Genomic DNA, 24357 nt, shown 5'->3' with positions numbered 1-24357 from the left:
CCTTGGTAGTTTCCATGTATTTATTCAAACTGTTATAAACATGACATCTACTTGAAATGAGTAGTATTTGAAGAGTGCAATTAAAGAATAGTAAATTGCTCTTACCATTGCTTTTATTTTTTCTGACTCAACCCTATTTTTCTCCATTAGCATTTCAATGCATTGCAGAGTGTTGCACAGGGCTTAAGCAAATTCAGTACCCTGGGGGGAGGGGTGGACAAGATTACAAACAGCAAGCCAACAGATGAGATAAAGTGAATTGTCTGTGTCTATAACCCAAAAGGATGAACCAGCATAGAGGTTCCACGCACATGCAACTAAACTGTCCAGCAAACACAGGCCACAGAGGTGCTAATCTTCATCTGCATCTGCAAAAGCAGAAACAAGATTAATGAATGAGTTGGAGGAATACTCCACAAATTTAATATAATAGCTCCTTTCCTCTAATAAATGAAATTCCCAATACCTGGGATTGAGCCATATTAGTGTGCCAAAGCACTCTCCAATTAGGGTTCATTAACAATCTTTCCTCAAGGGAAATATGTGACCAAATTTCGACTACTAGAAAAGGCAGAAAAATTTTGAATTACAAAATCGGTGTACATCAATAATGATCATTTAACTTGATTACCGAAAAGAAAATGGTCATCGAACTTAATGGGATCCTAAATACCAGACCCCACCTTCCCCCCTCCCCCAACCCCCCCCCCCCCAAAAAAAAAAGAAGACACCTGATGCAGATCAAAAGGGGGATCTGCCGGTGGTGGGTTTGATGGAAGAAAAGTTAAAGAAGAGGATGAAGAGAGGAGATCATGGATGAGAGAGAGCAAGGGAGGCAACAGACTCAAAATTACTAAATCAATTAAATCCCATTCATCAAATCGTGGGCTGTAGTGTAGCATTCAAATCTTTTTTTTTTGGGTAACTACATTCAAATCTTGTTTAAAGACTACTAAATTGAACAATATTGGGTGTGGAAAAACAATCAACCAATAAGATTCTTTCTAAATAAAGCATAAAAGAAAAAACATATATAGACAAGGGACTTTCCTATAAGCAAGCTAGAAAAGGGGAGTTTCCTATCCCATTATAACTCTAATTAAAAAGGAAAAAACAGCTGGAATTTAAGAATAATATGCATCATCTCTTAATGACATGAAAATTAATAAAAGAAGAGAAATATCTTCCTAAAACTAACCACAACTTTTGGTAGAGAGAACTTCTGAAATTCAGCTCTCTTCCCACGGCTAGCACAATGACACTTAAAACAAAAGACTTACAACTCAATTCAACTCAACTCAACTGCCCTGATCCCAACTAAATGGGGTCGGTTACATGGATCCTTTTTCTCTAATCTATCAGCTATATTCAAAGCCATGCTTGTTACTAGTCCTAAGCTACACATGTCTTTATTCTCCATAGTTGTCAAGACAACACAAGGCGTTGGCGGGGGCTTGAAAGCAAAGTGAAACCAACAAGGCGATCAAGGCGTCCAAAACGCCCACCTAAGCATCCAAGGCGCCTAGACACGCGCCTTGACAACTATAATCCTCTCCACTTCTCCTAAAGTCATTTTAGGCCTACCCTTTGGTCTTTTAACTCCTTCAATCTAAATCAAATCACCCTCTATACTGGAGTATTCAAAGGCCTCCATTGCACAAGTCCATACCACCTCAAACAAACAACTTTTTCACAACTTATCATCTATCGAAGCTACTCCTAAATTAGCTCTAATTTGCTCATTCTTTATTTTATATTTTCTAGTTTTATTAACTCATCCATCTCAACATCCTCATTTCAGCTACACTAAGTTTATTTATATGTTGTTAATTCACTGCCCAACATTCAGCTCCATAGTCCATACATCTTTGCAGGTCGGATAATTGTCCTATAAAATCTTCCTTTGAGTTTTAAAGGAATAAGACGATCACACAATACTCCGGACGCACTCCTCCAATTCATCCACCTTATTTTAATTCTTTGTGCAACATCATCCTCCATTATCCTTCTTTCTTTATGATTGGACCTAAGTATCTAAAATTTTCCCTTTGCAATATCTCCCTATCATCAATAATCACCACCTCACTTTCAGTCCTACTGCTACAAAAGTTACACAGTATACTCCGTTTTTGTCCTACATATCTTAAGATCTTTTGATTCCAAGGTTGGTCTCCATAATTCCAACGTTGCATTTATCTCTACTTTTGTTTCACCCACCAAAACAACATCATCAGCAAAAAGCATACACCAAGGGATTTGATCTTGAATGTCTCTAGTCAACTCGTCTATTATTAAAACTAATCCTAATGTAATCCAATTGTAATTGGAAATTTGCTACCCTACCTCCCCACCCCCAGTTCTTACACTAGTCACTACACCATTATACAGATCTTTTATAAAGCCCACATATTTACCCAAAGCCCTTTTCTTCTCTAGTATTTGCAAATTTAAGTCTCTAGGGGCTAATTTAACAAAGACCATATGGAAATCCTTCTTACATTCTTTAAATCTTTCCAGAGTCTCCTAAGCAAATAAATAGCTTCTACGATTGATCTTCCTAGCATAAAACCAAATTGGTTATCTGAAATATTTTTCAATTACTCTCTTCCATAATTTCCTAATATGACTTGGAAGTTCTATTCCTCTACAGTTATTACAGCTTTGAATATCACTTATATTTTTGATAAATTGGAACCACAATGCTTCTCCATTCATCTAGCATTTTTCTTGTGCTCATAATCTTATTAAACAACTTAGTTAACCAAGTTATTCCATAGATTCCCAAGGTCTTCCAAACCTCTATTGGAATACCATCTTGACCTATTGCTTCACCTATTTTCATCTTCTTGGAGGCTACCTTAACTTCAGACACCCTAATTTTCCGTATATATTTAACATTTGTGGTTTCTTGACGTTTATTGCAACCTTCCAAAGCACTATTACTTATATTGTTTTCATTAAAAAAAGGGAAATTTAGGTTTACCACCTCTGTGGTTTCAAACTATTACGTTTACCACCCTTGAAATTTCATCTATTTCATAAACCTCTCCTGTATTTTGAAAGATTCTTACAAATGTACCCCTACTGTTAGATGAGAACAGTTAAGTGATGATGTCATCACCCAAATATAATCTAAATGCCCAGACTACCCCTGGGTCCATGTAACACGACCTTTTTACCCTCCTTTTTCATCTTCCTCCTCCAACTCCCTAAAACACCCATAACACACTCATAACAGAAGAAACGAAGGTCTGGCCTTCATCTCCAGCGAGATTCATAAAAATAAACTGACCTGTTAATCAGTAGCAGAAAAACTTTTCAGTGTTGTTTCAGAGAATTCTAGACAGCAGAATAGCCTACCAACAATAACCCAACAGAAAAGAGGAAGAACAGGCTTTCACAGGGGAGAATAGAAAAGGAAAAGAAGATGGAGAAAATGGAAGGATTCTGTCAGTAGTATCAACCGCAGGGATGAGAAAGAAAGGAAGAGAGTAGAAATAGTGGGGAAGAAAGGGGGAAAAAATCTCACAATCGATCGATTCCCTGAATAGAACCACAAAAGGGTCTTACTTAAATGGTAGGACCAGACTGAAAGCTGTTCTCTTACAATTTCGGTAAAACATCCTTAGGGTTACAATGCCAAAACATTCCCGTCTTGCACTTCACTTTATCTTTTCACAGTTTTTACCATCCTCTCCCCTGCTTCGCTTTTTTCTCTCTCTTCTCTCTTCTCTTGTCTCACTTGCTGGCTTACGGAACTCCAATGCATGGCAACACTTCTACCCACCTGCTCATATCGCAAGAGGAAGCAGAAAAAGGGTCTGATGTGCAAAGTACTGAAATAGAGCAACAACCAAAACCAAAAGAGCCATGGAGAGGAGAATGTGTGAAAAGCATTGTGTATGCGGGCCTTGACGCCTTCATCGCCTGCTTCGCCCTCATCTCTTCCATCTCCGCCAGTCGCCTCTCTTCTGATCAGCCTTCACTGCACTTTTTCCTCTTCCAATCGTATCACATAAGAAGAAGATATCACAAAATGATAACTTGATTGCTCTGTTGTTATGTGTTTTTTAATTTCTTTGCTCCTATGTGTACCAAATCCAGTGGATGTGTTAGTGCTGGGTTTTGAGAATTTTGTGGTGGATGGGATATCAATGGGGTTTGGGGATATTGTGTCGAGTAGCGCAAAGAGGGATATGGCCACAAAGGAGAGGATGGTCACAGAGTGGGAGATCACTAACCAACATGGACACCCACGGCAGCAGGAAGACGACTTAATCCAGAAAGAAGAAGAGGACAAGGGCAAAATTATCATTTCCTTCCAAAACTAACAGGGTTAGCACTCAGGGGTACAGACATAATTTGAAAAATTTACAGGGGTGGTAGACATAATAGTTTGAAACCACAGGGGTGGTAAACGTAAATTTCCCTAAAAAAAAAAGACTTAAAGCAACTTAAAAAACTATCCTATTTTTCTAACCTACATTATTACAATACATCCAAGTTACAAATCAAAGGCCCAAAATAAAATATCAAACCACATCCAATGGTGGCGATCATGCTCATGCATTAACACCCAACATCATGATGATAGTAGAAGCAACACTTAGCTTTCCATTATGCCATTCAGTAAGTGTTAACCATACGAAAGTATTAGGCATGATGCCACCACCACAACCACATTAGAGCATGTGGTGTTGCATTACGACATGAATCTTTGGCTACAAACACAGAATGCAAAAGTTGAAGTATTCCAACTCTGTCAATTAAAACAACTACTAAAGGAGATATTCCCACTTTGTTAAGGTCCAAAAATACATATATATATATATATATTGGGCGGCGGGGGGGGGGGGGGGGGGGGGGGGGGGGGGGGGGGGGGGGGGGGGGGGGGGGGGGGGGGGGGGGGGGGGGGGGGGGGGGGGGGGGGGGGGGGGGGGGGGGGGGGGGGGGGGGGGGGGGGGGGGGGGGGGGGGGGGGGGGGGGGGGGGGGGGGGGGGGGGGGGGGGGGGGGGGGGGGGGGGGGGGGGGGGGGGGGGGGGGGGGGGGGGGGGGGGGGGGGGGATGGGGGGGGGGTGGGGGGGGGGGGGGGGGGGGGGGGGGGGGGGGGGGGGGGGGGGGGGGGGGGGGGGGGGGGGGGGGGGGTGTGGGGGGGGGGGGGGGGGGGGGGGGGAGGGGGGGGGGGGGGGGGGGGGGGGGGGGGGGGGGGGGGGGGGGGGGGGGGGGGGGGGGGGGGGGGGGGGGGGGGGGGGGGGGGGGGGGGGGGGGGGGGGGGGGGGTCCCTTTTATCATATATATATATATATATATAATTATATATATTAGTGTCTTCCACATATAAGAAGTGATGCAGTGGCTCTCGAGTGGTTGGACCGATACGACCGGCTTTGGAAACCCAAACCCAAACGGAACCAAACCAATTTGGCTTTTTGGTCTAATAAAGGCTTGTAGAGGTTGAGTATAACTTGTACTCTTTTATTTCTTTTATTTTATTATGTTTTACTTTGGGTAGGCTACTAGTGGTAGAGTTCCATTTTATTTCAGTTTTAGGATATGAATAGAAATCTTTGTTGTTTTTTTGCCTCCTCTTTAAATACTTGCATGTACCCAACGATAAAACGATTTGGAAAAGAAAGTTGATTGGGTTTGCTCAACGTGAGTGTGGCATGATTGTGATTTTGTGATTCCCTTTCTCCCCAACAACTCTGAGTTTCTATCTCAGTTATCTTCCCATTCTCTCATTGGGTCTCCACCAATTTGGTATCAGAGTCGAAAAATTCCTCCATCTTCCTCTCCATCAATCTCCCTCTTTCCTCGGCTAAGGTACGATATTTGTTTCTCCCTCCCTGTTCTTCCTTTTCCCTTCTTCCTTCTTTCTTTTTCTCTTCTTTTTTTTCAGTTACTGTTCTGCCCTAAAGACACCAGCAGTACTCTTTTGCTGGACATTTATCTCTATTTCTTCTCTCTTTCTCTCTCAAACTTGGGTTGAAGGTAGCCCTTTCATGGGCAACCAAACCCTTTGAACCTCAACCCTTAAGCACTGTCCTGTTGTGAGAACCAGGCTTTGCATCACTGCTGAAACTGCAATTGTCGCCTGGTGGTAGTTTCAGATCTTCGATTTGACCTCCTCCCCTTCAGTCTGGGCTAAAGATAATGTCTAATCACTAGTCCTCTTCAGTATTGACCCCTTCCCCAAACCATAGGACCAGCCGAAGCATATTGAGGGAGTTTCTCTCCTTTGAAGGTTGTTGGTCGCAGCCTCCGGTTCGTCGATAGGTATGAGACGGATCAGTTTTCTCCCCCCTCCTCTCTCGATAGTCCCTCTTATTTCTTTTTTCTTGTGTTTCCTTTATTCCCATATGTCCCTTATTTTAACTGTGATTCCAAGATGGCCCTTCCTCTTTAATTTATAATTCCCTTTTTATCCTTTTTTCATTATCTTCCTAAGTTACCTTTTAAGATTCTATTTAAATTACCAAAGTGACATCCCCTTGTAAACTTGGAATTACTTACGAGATTGCCATTATCCTACTATTTGCCATTTCCTTATAAACTTCAGTTTATTTACTGTTTTTCCACCAACCCTTTGATTTGAGTCTCCTATTATTTGGGTGGGCCCATAGCGAACCTGAATAAGGTTTCTGAAGTCCGAACCCCAGGATCGCCACCAATTTGGAGATTCTAACCATATCCAACCATGGTGACCAATAGTGAGATTCTCCAACAGCTTAATTCCTACAAAGACGAAAGCAAGATGGAGATTGCCAACCTCACAAATCGTGTTGATACCCTCAACACAGCGTCAATTCCACCCAAACAATGATGGCATCCATGCAAGCTTCTATTGACCAGCTGGGATAAAGGTAAAGAGTCCCATGCAATCTAGGGATTCTTCCAACTCGATCCCACAAGGCCCGTCTCATGTTACACCACCGCCACATCATACACCAACACCACCACCATATGGAGTTGGTCAATATGATGATAACAAAGCTAGACGCCCTTGATTTTTATGGGATAACAACCCAAAGCAGTATCTTGATTTGATTCACCATTTGGAGATATTTATCAGATGGTACAAATTGAGTGAGGCACGAAAGATTTTATTTGCAGAGGCTAAGTTGAAGGACATGGCTCGAGTCTGATGGATCAAACACCAGCAACATAATCGGACTTGAGGCATCGGGGTAGTCACTAGTTGAGCTGAGATGAATGAAGCCATGAACCGGAGATTCCTATCATAGTCGTCACAGCGTCTAGGCAACTCAAGGCATTGGCACCTGCACGCCTATGCGATGCCTTGACAACTATGATTCCTGCGTACCGACTACAAGCAGCACATGCACCTTAGGTTTGCACAGTTTAGATAGGAAAGCATGATAGTTGAGGAGTATGCAGCCAAGTTTTACCATTTAGCCACTCGATCTGATTTTGAGTGGGATGAGGAGGTATTGGTTGCACAGTTCCGTAATGGATTACACCCTCAGATCAGTACTAAACTAGCATCCAATTGACTGCCTACGATACAGAATGTTGTACAGGTGGGCATATCAAGTAGAAGAAAGTCTAAAGCGGTCATACACTCGAAAGACTTTTACAGATACTTTTCCTAGGCGTGATAATTCCAGTCAGCAACAGCCTTCTCCCCAAGAAAATTCATTCAGCAAACCACAGGCTAGTGGTTCATTTATGGCATCTTCATGACCTAACCGGCCATATTCTCCACCTCTGAGTGGTTCCGACACCTCCTAGGATGCCAAAGGCTGCTATTCAATGTTTTACATGCAAAGGGTTCGGGCATATAGTGCTCAATGTCCCAACCATTTGGTGGTTTATATTGATAAGAATTCCTTTATACCTTTGGTCCCAGAAGAGCAACTGAATCTTGAAACAGTTAATTTGGAGGCAGAACATGAGTTGAGTGAAGTCAATGGCAATGACAGAGATGAGGAGCGACAATCTTGTCACATTCTTTGTCCCGTTTTGACCACTCACAAGGTCTCTGAAGATGAAGATCGGAGCCTTAAATTCATGACATCCTTTTATCCCCTTCCTTGATAATGATTATGCAATGAGCCATAATTCCTCTCCCAATGATAGCATCTTACAAAGGAATTCACCAACAACAACTCATCCTTATCCCAACGAAACGGGGTCGGGTACATGGATCTTTGCTCTCCAATCAACTCTATTCGAGGTCATACTTGATACAAGGCCTAAGCTATGCATGTTGTTCCTCACCACATTTCCTAGGGCCATTTTAGGTTTACCCCTAGCTCTTTTAGTTCCTTCAATTTGAATTAAACGACTCCTCCATATTGGAGCATCCAAAGGCCTTTGTTGAACATGGCCATACCACCTCAAACGACTTTCTCATAACTTATCATGTATCGGAGTTACACCCAAATCAGTTCTAATATGATCATTCCTTACTTTATCCTTCCTAGTTTTGCCACACATCCATCTCAACATCCTCATCTCTGCTACACTGAGTGTATCTACATGATGTTTCTTAACTGGCCAACACTCTGCACCATACATTTCAGCAGGTCGTATGGCTGTCCAATAAAATTTTCCTTTAAGTTTTAAAGGAATACATCTATCACACAACATTCCAAAGGAAATCACCGAAATGATAAAAAAGGGTAGTAGAGTAGATTCCCTCATGAACTCTAAAACAAATAATAAAGCTACCACTTATAGTAGCCAAGTTGTCTAAGGAAATGCATCCCTCAACATAATTTTATTTTCAAACAAAGCCTATAAATTCTTGCATCTCCATTGTAGATGATCATATGCCTTTCGAAGAATAATCTTACAAATGTCTCAGCCACCCTCTCAAGCTTGAAAAGTACTCATTTGCTATTAGTACACCATCTAGTATGTAGCTTACTCTTGATAAAGCCTCTGCATATAGTTCGAGATCTCGCCGAGATCTCGGCGAGTTTCTCGGTTTTTTGAGAAACCGAGACGAGTTGCAAAAGTGCAACAACTCGACCGAGAACTCGAGATCTCGCCGAGACCTCGAGAATCTCGACCCAAACTCCTTTACATGAGTGCCAGATGTCGAGATCTTGGTGGAAAATCTTGGTATACAGACACCTATCTATGCAAACTTTGGTATACAGACACTTATTTAGACCAGGAACTAAGACAGACACTTATTTATACCTTAATATCATTTAAGTAAATGTTTTTGTATTTTTATTTCATTTACTTAAGATATTATTCATAAATAAGCAAATACCCCCCTATTTGAATCCAATAAAAATAGTTAAAAAATCAAATTCCAAAAGTAAAAAAAGTTAACCCCCCAGTTCAAGAACAAAAACTGAATTTTCGGCGGTAGGTGCAATTTTCAACTTTCTAATGCTTGGGTTTTTCTCAGATCTAAAAATTCTATAAATCTTAATATGGTAAAACATTGCTAAAAACCAAAAGTGCGGTAAAATATTCATTTGTTTTGATGTCCAAGAAAATATTTTCAATCAGAGCGATTTTGACAGCATTCGTGCACACCAAATTAAGTTTGACCGGTACATAACTCCTATATGGACTTTGTTTTTGCAAAATCTGATAGTGCCATTGTGTTTAAATGGCCTAAAATAGGCTGAATACCAAGTTTCAGACCCAAACTAGGTCTAAAACCCACCGAGTTGAGGCTTCGAGTCGGAAAAAAAAATGCACCAACTCGGCGAGATTTCACCTAGATCTCGACTCGACTCGGTTTTTCAAGGGACCGAGTTCCGAGTTTTAGTACCTTGTCTGCATTAGTACATATTAGAAAGGGGGTTGGTGAGTCCCAACCACTAACCCCATCAACTCCTTTATCAAATATCATTGTCATTCTCAAAGCCCTCTCATTTTGCATCTGAAAAGCATTCTTGCAATAGAATAAAAATTTAACTAAACAAAGGAGTATCCCAATTGAATGGAGTCAACTACAATGTTTCACCATTATCATATTTGTTATTGGAAAAGGTTCTCTGAGCCGCCAGGGGAGGGTACGGTAGCACCATCTCTCTCTATCTCTCTCCTCACATGAAATGACCTTGCTGCCCTCCTATGCACAAAATTGTTTTTTCACTCATCATTTGTGCACTCCACTATACCACTTGCTCAGAGAACCCTCTCCCATCTGTTGTTTGGCTCAAAGCCATTCATATCTTTTCTAATCATATCTCCCTGAGTCCACTTTGTTCTACCATTTGAAAGGCCTGGTTATGGAACTATACTAAATCTAAAGAGACAGAACAACTGCCAGAGCTTCCATTAATAGATAAATAAATACATAAATTTAGGGTCCGTCTTCTTGTAATCCTGACTGATTAAAATTAGCCACCAACCAGACATTTTTGGCCTTCAGTACTGTATTGACGGCAAATCCTGTAATTTTCCTTTCATTACGTTCACCACTTGATTAATGAAATAGGTTGGAATGGAGGGCATTCTGGTAACTTCCATTCCAAGTCAGCTCCACTTCCTCCTTCCAATCAGGGAGATAAATTTGGGGATTGAGTTTCTGTAGGAGTGTTGGGTTGCCATCTCATTTGCCTAATCTAAAACATCAATGATTTCTACGCTGTTCATGACTGGAATCTCAAAAGATTCCAGAAAACGACCTCATCCCAACTGGAGGTTGGTATCTGATCTACATAGCCCAAACTTGTCCTGTTTTTTTAGCACTCTTAATCTCATCAACTCTGCTCATTCACATCATCCAGTTTTTTGTTTTTCCCAAGCATAATGTGAAACAGACATCCTCTGCTCATACCAGTGAAATAGCCCACTCTAGTTCTGGTTTCTCCCTTGTGATCATATAAAACCATTCTACAGCCTACAGCTTGGTAACCTAGCCTACATCCTTTACTTTCTTCCTCCCTTATTCCTCCCTTCAAATAGGTGATCATGAAATTGCATTGGACAAGAGCACGTCAACTATACATTAAAATAACAAAAACAATTCCCAAAAATCCCTCTCAGAATTATGAATTCATCTAGTGTGATCAGGTAAGTCCAGCCACAATAACTGATTCATTCAATAAGACAAACTTTAAAAGCTACAGTATACATCAATGAGATTTAAGTGGTTTACTAAGAGTAGTAGTAATGCAGTGCTAATCCCGAACCAGTGAAATCCAGTGGGAGATCAACTTGTGACAGGATCGCAGGGTGGGAAAAGGACAAACATGATTTGAACAGAAAGCTAATAACAGAATACCAGTAGGTCTGATTTGGCCAATAAAAATGTCAAAGGGTTTAGTGTAGAAGATCTCTGCGAAGAGTAGTCAAAATCTAATTGTCAGATTCAAACTTATGGAGTAATCCTACTTGGTTAAGGACAACTCAACGACTGCAGAATCGATAGACAGAATTGGGGCTCTAAAAAGCAATCAACAAAGGCTCTAATAGCTGATTGAACGGTAACAGAATATTAAAACAAATTTTCCAGAACAGAACCAAAAATCTGAAAATTGAATGAATCCTTGTTGCAGTAGGATTGCAGATTTTAATTGGAAAGTTCAGCTTTTGAAACCATCACAAGACTCAGAAATAATAGCAGAACAGAAAACTGAAACCAAAATTTAGAAATCAATTTTAAAACATGAGATTTGGAGAAATCCGAGTTGAAATCGAAAACTAGAATTTGATGGGAAAGATAGGACTTTTTTTGGCTTTTGAAACTGATTCTGAAATAGAATAGAAATAAACAAAAGATATAAACAGCAATCACCACCTAATCTGCAGGGTTGGAATCGCCACCAGTACCCCAACCTTGGAGTCACGACCAATGGTTCTTGGAGTCACCACCAGGGTACCTACTAAGTCACCACAGTAGGGAGCATTCTGAATCACAACAGAACCAAAGGAAACAAGCCAAATTAATTACTTAAATTCGTGTACAAGGCTATTGCCCCTTACAAATTTATATAGAAGATTCAAAAACAGACTCAAACTCAAAAAAAAAAAAAAAAAAAAAGAAAGGCCTAAACCAATCCTGTACTGATAAGATAATATAAACTGACCCAAATATCTAACTAAACTAGTTAAGTAAAAATTGTATTCCTACCTTCTACCCATATTTTAGGCCCATTAAAGTGGTCTATTACACAGAGAACCCATTTGACCAAAGGCCCAACATGTATAGAACCCAACCCAAGACTAAAATAAGGGCACATCTGTGATTTATCTGCATTAAGTAGCCGATCAATTTTTGGAGTCTGAATATAGAGAAGGCACTGCAGGTGTTGTTTGTGAAACCAATCTGAATACAGCGCATGTTCATGCGTTTCTAAAGTTTGTTCAGTACTTGATTGACATGTGGTTCTAAAATCATTTGGTGAGTGGATGTCAAGTTGTTTCTCTATAGCTAGCAACTCTATTTTTGGCGGATAGTTCGCCAGCTGATTTTTTTAGTAGCTCGTGAGACCTTGTTTTTTTAGTAGCTCATGAGGCCTTCGCCAAAGAAAATCATTCAAAATCCAAATAATGAGCTGAAAAACTCAAAAGTCCTCTCCATGGTGAATGAGAAACAAAAAATTTGCAAGGGGACGCAAAACTAAATCCAGTATTTGAGAAGTCTCTCTTCCAAACCATTGCTAGGTCTGTTCAGGGGTTTCTATAAGCTTCAGAGAGCAATGGAGGGACCAATTTAATTATAGGATTCAATACAGCAAGTAAAACACGACACTTGTTATTTATTCATTTAAATTCACAGAACAACAGACCGGTTTGAAACCACATCAACTGAAAGAGAACGAAAAAGGGGGGGAAAAAAAAATCAGGGAAGAATTGTGACGGACCAAGATAACGGCGCTCGTTGGCTGCCTTGGCCTTCTCGAGCATCTTGTCAAGATCCTCCTGAAGCTTGACATCCCATTTGACGAGCTGGTTCGCAAAGATTGCGCCGAGGCCCATCCCTAAAACATGCTCCCACGGATCTGAAACCCAATCCAATAAAGCAAACAACAACATAAGAGAGAGGACAAGAATTTGAAATGATTTACATTAGGGATCTTCATAGTTTTTCTTTCAAAAATCTTAATAACTTACGCCTCATTAGAGGAAGTTTACGGAGGCCGTTTGAGTACACCTGGGTGCCGAAACCCAGGAGAGCTCCGATCAGTGTTGCGCTAGCCGGCATGTCTTCTTAAAAGCTTTGCTCTGTCTCACACACACACACACACACACACAGGCCTAGGCGTCAGTTCCTAATCTATTGCGTTCCCCACGACATGCCGAAATGAAGGACATGTAAAAAAGTTAAGGGTCCGTTTGTGTGCCGGATAAAAGTGAGAATGACAAAAAAACAAATGGAAAAATTGTATTATTTTCATACCAAGGATGTAACTGTTGGATACGTGGGATGGAAAACTCATACATTTATTCTTATCGGATGAGTAAGAAAAATAAGTTACTTTTGAATCTATCGAGCGATACGTATCCAAATCTTCTCCACCGTTGGATGGGTCTGGAACTCTCCAACCTAATTAATAACTCCTCTTTTTAACAGACATTAATCTGAAACCCCAATCCTCCATTCCTCTTATTGACAAGTTTTACGGTACTTAATTTGTTCTCCGAGTTGGAGGCAAAATGGCGTCTCTCATGGCCTCTGAAGCTCTCCTTCGAAACCCAAACCCAAACCCAAACCCTAGTTTGCCTCCTCGGCCGAGATTAGCACAACATCATCCATCCACCCTAGGCTTCTCTCCTCTCCCTTCCCTAAAACCCCTCGGTTTAACGCTCCAGAGAATCAAACCCTATAACCTGCTTAGGGTTTCTGCCTCTTCCTCTGCTCCTGTAACTTCTACCGAGCCATCAACAGAATCAAACCCTATTTCGACGCTTCTATCCGATTCAACACGCAGAGTCACGACCGTTGTTGCAGTCGCTTTCTCTTTGTCGAAATTATTTACTGATATGATTCGGGGGATTTCAATCAAAATTAAGAGAGGTTGCATGAGTCCCACACCGGAAGAGCTGGCGACAATTCAACGCCTTCGGGGAAATCTAGTTTGCACTGTGGGACCGTTGTTCTTTGCTGCTCTCCGTGACCGTCCGAGTGGTTATTTGAACACTCCATTAACTGTCGTTGCGGCTGGCATGTCGAAATGGCTCGACATCTATAGTGGAGTATTGATGGTGAGGGTGTTGCTTAGTTGGTTCCCTAACATTCCATGGGACCGCCAGCCTTTGTCTGCAATTCGGGACTTGTGTGATCCTTACTTGAATCTCTTCCGCAACATCATTCCGCCGGTATTTGATACCTTGGATGTCAGCCCGCTTCTAGCTTTTGCCGTTTTGGGAACACTTGGTTCAATCTTGAACAACAGCCGGGGATCGTATTGAGGCTTTCTGTTGAAGACCAATTATTCTTTTTTATCTATTCGATCGTAATCAGTTGATAGATGGAAAAATCTTGGCAGTTGTAGTAGCTGCTAATTGAGCTATATAGTCCGAGTAAGAAGTGATAATCTTTCCCCCACCCCCCCCCCCCCCTTTCTCTTTTTCAGTAGGTTTATTTTATTCTTCTGTAACTGTACGTTTGAATCCCATAAATTATATAATATCTAGAAACTTTTGGATGCAATCTTTTCGGTATCAATAAGTATCTGATTCCTATGATGGTGTATTACCATTGAAATGTTAAACATCTGCATATTTTTTGTCTGACATCTAAAATTTCTGGCTCTACTATATGTTATTTATAAATGTTGAACACTTCGTTTGGTAGCTTTTGATAAATGTTGTTACATGATGCGAAGAATATGTCAGCAAGCACTGGTTAGAGATTGGGCAACATCCTTTTTGTGGTATTTATTTTTTGATGTATATTCTTTGGGGGGGATTATTTTGGTTCATAACTGAGATTGATGAAGTATATTACTAGGAAACTGGAATGCTAGTGCGGGGAAAAGAATAAAGGGGCAAAAAAAAAAAAGAAGCAGCTTGACGTAACAATTTAGCATATATTTTTTAACAATTTGCTCTTGTGCTCAGGTTCAATAGTGCTCTTATAACCATTATACAAGTTTCGCTTAATTGTTGGTATTTAGATTAGAGGAAAGTAGTATTCGTGAAATTAATCTCTCTTGTTAATTCTATAACATCCAATGTGAATCAATGAGAACTATGAATTATGAAGTTTGGAAATAGAAAAAACGCTAAATCCATCTGAATGAAATATTGCTCCACATCGATATTTGTATTTGTTAAATAAAATGAAACAGCTAACAGAATTTGTATGAATAATGGTTTTATTATTAAAGATGAAAGGCACAAACTGGTAGTGTGGGTACAGCCAAAGCAAAGGCAGCTCACTTTGGGAGTGAAACATGCAAGCTACAGCTTTCTCATGTGTGGGCAACCTTCCATTGTCGCTGGTGAACTGTATGTCATAATGGTTGTTTGTGTGATGGGCATAGAAGCCACATGTTTCTCTCAATCATCATTGCATACTTCTGAATATCCACTTGGAAGAAGTTCTTACCAGCATGGTCCTTGAATTTCATAGAAATGGCATTGACAAGTCGGCAGACCATTGAGGGCCATTGTAAGTACAATCTTAACAGCTGGTCTTGGGAATAGGGTACTTGACTATAACCTGATACAACCCTTAATCAATTGCATACGATATTCTGGACAGAGTGTATGATCTGAATAGCTTCCATCACAGAAATATTCAAGAGTTCCAGAACAGGGCAGTATTGGGAGATTTGAACGACTTTCAGACTGCAAATCAGGTCTGAAATCGGTGGTGTGATAAACAAGGGATGGTTGTTGTTTTGGCGTGAATATGGGTCTGAAACTGAAGTTCGATGGTGGGATCTAAGAGGGACTTATACCAGAAGGTTGAGGGTTAAAGTTGAGATGAATCGGAGGATGTTTGAGAGAAGAAATGAGTCAAACAAGCGGACTTAAAAGTATGCCTAGAACAGGGATGCCGCATGGTAGGAGAAGGCCTGATAAACTGACTTGAGAGGAGAATTAAGTTGTAAAAGATGATCAAGCAAACTGCAGAAGAAACCAAGTTACCAATCAGTTGCCAATGTAATCCATCCTAATACTGTGACGAGTCCACCTCAATAATTTCATTGTGAATCCAGATAACAACTGAGAACAAACTAAGCAACAATAGTAAATTTTATTGGTGAAAAACTTGTGGTACAAGGGTGGGTGCTCGAACTCTATTTATTGGCTGAAAGGATAAGCCCTGTTGCTTGGTTTAGATGTAACTAAAATAGAAATAAAAATTGAAACTAACTTAAAACTGAAATTAGAAACTATTGCTCAGTCTAAGAACTTCAAGTGAGTTTCTACAAGACTTATAGAAACTAAAACAGAATATAAACAAAATTTAAGTTGCAAAGAAAATACAAAAAACTAGGCTGCTAATAATTCTTTGGAAAACTGCTGAAGCTACTGGAAAGAGGTTGCAAACAGATCAACGCTTCTGGAAAGGCCTAGAAAGTGCTGGCCGATTGAGGCTTTTTGTGACCTTTTCTCTTTGCTGCTGCATCAAGTCCATCTGTTGTTTTGAAATCAAAGCAGGCTCCTTTTAGGCTGCAGGAGTGGGATGATGTCCTAGAAGATCACTTTAACACCTCTCTCTTGGCTAGCTGATCTACTAGCGAATATCTAGGTATTCACTTCCAAGACAACAAAATACAAAATCTCTTGGCTTTAGCCTTTGACACAAAATGGGTGCTTCTTATGTTGTTACGACCGACCAATGGCAATAGAATTCTCTGATACAGGAACATCTGTAGCTACAAACGATAATAATTCTGTGTGTTGTCCTCCATAAAAAAGAGCATCTCAGTGCATGCGACTCCCACTATTGCAGGGGAGAGGCAAATGTATGCAGCCTTACCCCTGCTTCACAGAAGTGGCTGTTTCCAAGAAATAAAAAGAGCTCTCTATTGCTGCTAGATTTCTTGATGCAGATAAATCACAGATGAGGGCTTATTTTATTAGAAATAAGTCTTGGGTTGGGTTATATATGTGTTAGACCTTTAGTTCAATGGGTTTTCTTTGTAATGGGCCACTTTAATAGGCCTATAATATGGATAGAGGTTAAGCATACGGGATTAGTTAAGTGACAATATTTCTTTATGTTAATTGTTATTAATTGTTTTAATTAGGCTGATTAGGATTCTATAAGTCCAGTCCAGTTTTGTGTCAGTTTCTTTTATTATTTCAGTTTCCTAGTCTCAGTTTAGGTTACCTTATTATTAGTTAAGGATTTGGATTAGGCCTTTCCTTTTTAGTATAGAAGTCAGTTTTAAGTCTTCTATATAAGTTTGTAAGGGAGGCCAGCACGGTACACAAATTTTGATTAATGAAAAGCTTTGTCTTTGCTGCTCTATTTCATTGGTGAAGATGCTTGTATCTGATCAAGGAAACCTTGTGTTCGATCAAGGCTGGTTGGTGTTCGATCCATCCCAAGTGTTTCTCTATCTCTGTACTATTCTCCCGTCCTCCTTCCTCTCCATTGACAAGTAAGTTCATGTTTTAACCGAAATTCATATGCAAGGCTTTTGTTTTGTGAATTCTGATTAGAGCAATCCGACTGTTAGAATCATTCCATATTTTGACCTAATGTTCATCAACCCTAATCATGAATTCGATCCAAGTTTGGTGCAATTCTGACCTGCAGATCCATTCCTACTTTGAATTTCCTATTCTACCCTTATTACTGTTAATCTGAGATTGCAATCGACATTACTATTCTGCTGATGTACTGTTGCTGATTCTTAGTATATATCAATAATCGATTGTTCATCATAATCCTACTTTCTGTTTTATGTTTTGACCTGTGAATATACTGTTTTATCCTTCTCCTAGGACAGCTAAGGATTGGTTCATTGTTTTCTGATCTAAAACCATTGGATCAATCTCAGATTTTCAGCAAACAGTCTGTCTCTTATTTATTGAACCTGATTTGAATATCAGTCTGTTCTGACCTGTTGATTTGCTGCTATTACAGATCTCTAACGGAATTATTCTTCGAGTAAAGATCTTGTCTTTTGGTACTGTTTTGACTACCCAAATTCAGTATTACCTAAAGGTTTCAGTTTGCTAATTTTGTGGAAGAGCGATGTGGCTACTCTAATTGTTGTATATCTAGGAAATGGTGAGAACAAGTCACGTGTAAAATTTTAGGCTGAAAATCAGTCATTTACCTTCCCATATATTCATTCCAGTGTATGTCCATGGACCCGTCGTAGTCTTTGTGCAACTCTTGCTAGTTCTGGATTTTTCCATGCTTTATTTTGCCAAATGTGAACAGCGAACTTTGGGATCTATCTGATGCCCATAATATTTCAGGATCAGGATCGTCTTCAAGGAGCAGGGAACACCTAGGGTGTTGTCAGCCGTTGGGCTGTGCCGCACACATCCCTAGGCATGCACCGAGATGTGTACAGCACAGCTCAGTTGCTGGATGCCCCCGGGCAGAACCTGGGTGCACGCCTCCCTGGAGACGAGCTCAATTCAAAATTTCAGCCCCACATGATTTGCCAAGTGGCAGATCTAAGCTATCACCCATCATTTTTGCCCATGGGGTTGCCTACCACTAAAATCGCTCTCCTTATTTATTTGTGTTTATTCTTTCAGGGTGAGATGAGTTGGATTGTGGGGTTTATTTACATACATTTTTTGGACACTCCTAGATCATGGAGGAATCCACTAGATTCGAAAGCAAGGTTAAATTGAACAGAGTTGGGGTAAGTGGGATCTTATGAAATATGACTTCTACCAGTGGGACAAAGAAATGGAGTTTGGAGGAGTAAAATCCCGACAAGCCAAACCTGGTTTGGAGATGGGTTGACTCATTGTTAAGGGCAAGGCAAGGGTTGAGAAGTGGTGGCAGGCGAAGGGTTTTGGGTGGGGGGAAATATGCCGGAGAGAGGGTGCAGGGAGTGGGCTGATGTAAACGGATCGGATTTGGATCGAATTTGATCGGAGCTGGATATTCTCTGGCCGAATACGGATAGCTTTAAACGGATTCGGATGTGGATTTTCAACCATCTGGTTACATCTCTGCCTTGTATAACCTAGACCTTCCTCCCCCTAGCGGATACAATTCACTCTCAATTCATCTCTTAGATCATGATTCTCTTTTCATCATATTCTAGAATCCGTTGAATTTTCAAAAATCCTTAAAATCGTTATTTATTTAAATTTTTATTATTAGGTATTACGGATTTTAATCGGAGTATTCGGATTATTTTTCGGATACCTCTAAACGAATACGGATGCCCCTAAATGGATTTAGATTTAGATTTTGATTATCCATTTACATCCCTAGAGTGGGATGCCACTGGAAGGGGTTATGGGAGGGAAAGGTTGAAGAGTTAGTTCAAAGATTTGGAATTTGCAGGGGAGAAAGGTGAATTTGCTTTTTCAGGAAGATCAGCAAAGAAAATGAATAAGGGAGTTGGCATAAATATAGGTAAGTATAGAGGAATGATAGAAAATTTCCCATGATAATATGGTGAGGTCATGTTTTTTCTGATACTCATGGGAGCCACTTAAACAACCCTTACTCTAAGTAAAGGGCATTGGGTACACAAAATCTTTTTGGCGATTCTAACTCTACTTATAAAGTTATAATCATATTTTGATATTTAACCAAGAACCATCCATGACCCCTCCTCATGTCTATGTTTCTTAATCATTCTTCCACCACCATTGAGGAATTAAATAAATTGATTCGAAATTTCTAATAGAATGACAATAAAAGCCGAGGGGTGTTTTGGCGTAAGTGGGATGTTCTTGCTCTAGTAAAATGAGGGGTGGATTGGGGTTTTGCGAGTTGGGGTGTTTTAATCCTGCCCTCTTGGCTAGGCAAGGTTCTTGTATTTTCCATAACCCAAATACTTTTATGGTTTTGGATTAACAAAGAAAAATACTTCCCTAGATCCTCGTTTCAGGGCGCGGTACCCCATCACAACTGGTAATGGGCTTGGTGAAGCCTTATTAAAGGTAAGTCGTTCCTTTAGTTAAATGGGTGATTTTTAGTTAAATCTGCCTCACTTTGCTTTTTCTCAAAAAAATCAATCTGCATTTCCATCTCTCAACTTATTTTGTCTATGGGGTGACGGATGGTTCTTTCTACTCATAGTGCGGGCAGAGAAGTGGTTTTCAGAGATTATTTGTATCGCTTTCTTGGAGATAGGTGCAAAGCTTCTTTTGGCTTCTCAATCTCAGCTTCGTCAGTAGAGGCCGATGCAATCCAAGATGCTGTTCTCATCACTCAGTTTTCGATTATCATCTCTTGTGATCATATTGTTTGTTTGTTTTTGTTCATGTTTCTAGAGAGACTGTTAGAGAGGCCCACACACTTGCCAAATGTCCCTCTATGTTTACTATATTTCATGTTTGGTGGTTGAAGCCTCCCCTCGTCTTGTAAACCCCTTTGCTGATCGGAGCTTCTCCAATACCAGCTTTTTGTAATAAATCTAGTCTTTTGGCCCAAAAAAGAAATTTATCATAAAAAGCCCGAGAAAAATAACCTTGGTATTCAATAATGATAGTTCTAATAATTAAAAGGCACATTGTCCTTTACCAATACCAACTCTACACCCCCAAGAAAAAAAAGTCTAAAATTTTGAACTTTTAAGTAGTTGGAAATGGAAACTATATTATGCAATACTATGCATAAAATGATTTACCATGTTGCATATTTGTGTCTATCTTTTTCTATGTGTATTTGTTTGTGTTTCTGTTATATATATGCATAGTAGTTATACGTCGTAGGTTGTTTATTCATGTGGGTATGGTATAGTTATTATCATATGGTAGTAGGGAGGGGGTATTTAGTAATTTCTATGAGTGGTTGTTATCACATGCACGTAGCAGCATTATCTTTATAGGTAGGAGTATATTGTGAGTGAAGATAGTTATGGGAATGAGGGAAGTTAGTAGGAAGTGGCATGGGGTGAGGAAGTTGTGAGAAGTGGAGTAATCGTATGTGGTGGTGTATTGGTCTATTTAGTATTTGAAATTGAATGGAGAAGCACCTGATTATCTACCCACAAACATCTCTAACGAGATTGAGGCAAGGTTTCCTCAATAGAGCCTACAATACCTGTTAAATTTTCATTTTCTCTTCTTCAATCTTAGTTCTCTTCTTCATCAAGATAGGTAACCAGCGAGCGTATGTACGTACCAGCTTCTGTCACCTAACATTATTTGATAATTACATGGGAGAGGGATACCCCAAGTGGATGGCTCAATTGTTAATGACCAATATCTCACAATTTTACCAAAACAAAAACATAAAACCAACATCTCACAATTTAGAGGGCACGAGTTCCAACTCTCTCTAGGATCCACATACCCAAAAAAAATTAAAAGGGAGAATTTGTGGGGGCTGGGTTAGAGGAGGAAGGATCTACGTGTTAGCCACTTATATTGACATTTATACCCAAAGTCAATAATGGATGGCAAAATGAGTCCTACACTTTCTCTGTAGGACTCCTTTTCATTAATAATAGAGAAGAGAAGAGAAGAGAAGAGAAGAGAGGAAAGTGTAATTCCTTTTCCTTAATTAAATTCATCATATCAAGGTGGTCATTTAACATTTGAAAAGTGAAAGGAATTTAAGGTTGCATGTTTATGTGTAACATATTGGAAAGAGAAAGTGTAGCACTCCTTTTTGTTTTATTTACTTTTTGGGTATTATGTTAGGGATGCATTTTGGCTAGGCTAAAAGTACCTGGAGAGCTTCTAAGCTATCATAAGTGATAAACTTTTGCCTTTGATAAACAATGGAAAAGCGCTCAATAATATCTTAGTAAAGATAAGCTACAGTAACCCAAGAAGGAGAGGCCCTTGCATGTCTCCTGTTTGTGGCAATTTCAAGGTTTTAAAGTTTATGAAGTCTTTGTTGTTCTTTCTTCTTAAGATCCAGAGCCACTGTAGAAGGAAGGAAACTCATATGATAAAGTAAGTCTATTAACCACAAAATGAGAGATTAACTTCTTTGGATGGGGGGCCGGGATCACTGCTCTGCATTCAGTAGAGAAATATTCGTGAATGAACACATTACCTAGGAGGTATATCCATTGAATTTGAACCTAAAATTTAACATATTTACTTATTCTAAAAATTTTCTACATATCCAATGAACTGAATTTTTATATCACCCTTCCTTGTGGTGCAAGTAGATAGATGTGCAGAATGCTGTGTTTGGTATGTATTTTAGGTTGATCTTGCATTCTCGGGACATAAAAATATTATTTTTATCATCCAAAAATGCAAAATCGACTTGGAATGCATTCTCAGAATGCAGATCAAACACTGCACACAAACTGGAAAATCTTTTACCTAAATTATTTGAATGTTTTTTTGTTCGGGGACGGGGATGGAGGTGGGGGTGGAATTCGGATCACCTACCCACATGGGGACGGGTGTGGGTAACTTATCAAATAAATAAACTCTTATTTTACATTTTTTTTTCTTAATAGTCCAATAAACGATTTTATATGATATCTCCCCTCAAAAAAAAAAAAAAAAAAAAAAAGTCTTGATATATATATTATTCATTCCTCCTCTTCCTCTGCCGGTGACAGATACAGACAACTTAACCCCATATTTTTATCACTCTCTCTCTCTCTCTCTCTCTCTCTCTCTTGCGGAAAAAAAAAAAGGAATTCTTGATTACTAAATTTTTATTTTTTTTTTGTTAATAAAAAATGGCTATTTTCATGCCTTCGGTGTTTCGTTCAAATATTTTTAGGGTGATTCTGTTTGAATTAGATGTTGTTTAGGAATCTCCTAGCTAGCTTGGAACGACTAGTAGTTAACAAAAAAAAATTAAAAAGAGGTAGAAGAAATAATTAACCAATCTCATTTTGATAGTATAATTTTAATTTAATAATACCCAAAGACCAATTAACTAATTAAAATTACAAAGAAAAAGGAAGTTTGGTGCTGAGGAGCATGCAAGTACAGTAAGTTAGCTGGAGATGTTCAAGTCCTTTCCTATTGAAACTTCTAAAGGCAAAGAACAATTCGTTTTAATCTAAGATTTTTCCTCTAAAGAACTTGCCGATTAATAACATTTCCTCTTAGGATCAAGGTTATAGGTATTGGTATCGGTGACCACATCGGTCATTGCCGACACCAATATGAATCGGATTGTATCAGCCCGAATCGGGTCCAAATTAAGATACTTTGATCCATACCTAGTTATATAACCATATTAGAGATAATTTAAGAATTACCCTTGTATATGATAAGTTGAGGGAACATTGTTTGAGGTGTTATATAAATAGGAGAAAGTTTTTCTTCGGAAACACCCACAAATTTATTATAATTATTATTTTCCTCCTATTTGTTGGAGGTCCAAAATGTCCTTCATTATTTCTTAAACATCCATCCAAATGCAACGATGATCATTGGTTCATCCTTGGCTTGAGGAAAACTCGGTCTTCAAAAATGTGTAACAAATATACTAACACTTAAGGAGGGATGATATAATTTAGATTGGAAGAGATTTTATTTAGAACATGCCAAAATTGGTTTTGGGAGAAGTTCGTGTGAAAATTGTGTATATTTGAAGGTTGCTAACAAGAATGACTTTGAATAGAATTGAAAGACTAAAACATGATCCGTGCGACTAACCTTACATAGTTGGGATAAAATATAAGGACTCATAATTGAGTTGAGTTGAATCATAGGAAAACTCTCTCTCTCTCTCTCTCTCTCTCTCTCCTTGTAATAATTTTCATACATCTGTTTCACTTTTTGGGTTAAAATCAATCACTTTGTTTTTTTGTTTTAGTTTAATTTTTTTAATAATAAAATTATTATGCTTCCTCCATCACCTGAACCCACTTAAAATAGATGTAAACAATTCATGGAAGACCCTAATTAAGTTTAACCATTGTCCCTTTGCTTTATTTGTTTTTTGTTTTTTTTTTTTTTTTGGAGGGGGTGGTGGTGGTAAATCAAGGTGAATCTTTTTATGGACCAATCAAAATAAATAAATAAATAAATAAATAATGAGAAAGTCAAAAGCTATTGATTAAATACTATTGAGGTTTAAATTAAAAAAAGATAAATTACATTTGGGGTATTCGATGTTTGGTGAAACTACAGCTAGGGTATTCAATGTTTGAATTATTACGTAGACCATTTTTTAAGTTTCTAATTATATCTCAACCACAGTGATACCTCATCATAGCCACCACTGCCACCACCGTTGCCGCACCACCAACACCACCACCATCTCCACCCACCCCGTCAACCCCAAAGAACCTCTTCTCATAATTAGTAAATAATGTTGAGTTCAAAAATAAATAAAGAAACCCCTAATTGGTGATGTTTGTAGAGTGAAAGAAA

General features: G+C 39.3%; 2 protein-coding genes across 4 annotated transcripts; one reads left to right on the top strand and one right to left on the bottom strand.

Moving 5' to 3' along the window:
- Window positions 1-132: 132 nt before the first annotated feature.
- LOC122639923 lies at window positions 133-23728 on the bottom strand. Of its 3 annotated transcripts, none has more exons than XM_043832965.1 (4): window positions 23707-23728; window positions 13054-13166; window positions 12804-12941; window positions 133-368 (listed from the first exon to the last, which is right to left on the bottom strand). In XM_043832965.1, exons 2-4 carry the CDS (start codon window positions 13142-13144, stop codon window positions 352-354), a joined length of 246 nt encoding a protein of 81 aa, XP_043688900.1. In that variant the 5' UTR covers window positions 13145-13166; window positions 23707-23728; the 3' UTR covers window positions 133-351. The 3 variants fall into 3 exon arrangements, with proteins under 3 accessions (XP_043688900.1, XP_043688901.1, XP_043688902.1); XM_043832966.1 differs by having other exon boundaries at window positions 23711-23727; XM_043832967.1 differs by lacking the exon at window positions 23707-23728 and adding an exon at window positions 22629-22649.
- On the top strand, window positions 13582-14366 carry LOC122639922 (ylmG homolog protein 1-2, chloroplastic-like). The gene has a single exon (XM_043832963.1). The coding sequence runs from the start codon at window positions 13597-13599 to the stop codon at window positions 14350-14352; it is 756 nt and encodes a 251-aa protein (XP_043688898.1). The 5' UTR covers window positions 13582-13596; the 3' UTR covers window positions 14353-14366.
- Window positions 23729-24357: the final 629 nt, after the last annotated feature.

The sequence above is a fragment of the Telopea speciosissima genome, chromosome 9 (genome assembly GCF_018873765.1).
Source record: "Telopea speciosissima isolate NSW1024214 ecotype Mountain lineage chromosome 9, Tspe_v1, whole genome shotgun sequence".
Classification (NCBI taxonomy): domain Eukaryota; kingdom Viridiplantae; phylum Streptophyta; class Magnoliopsida; order Proteales; family Proteaceae; genus Telopea; species Telopea speciosissima.
Note: the sequence above shows the minus strand (reverse complement) of the source record. Positions and strands in the feature narration are given on the sequence as shown.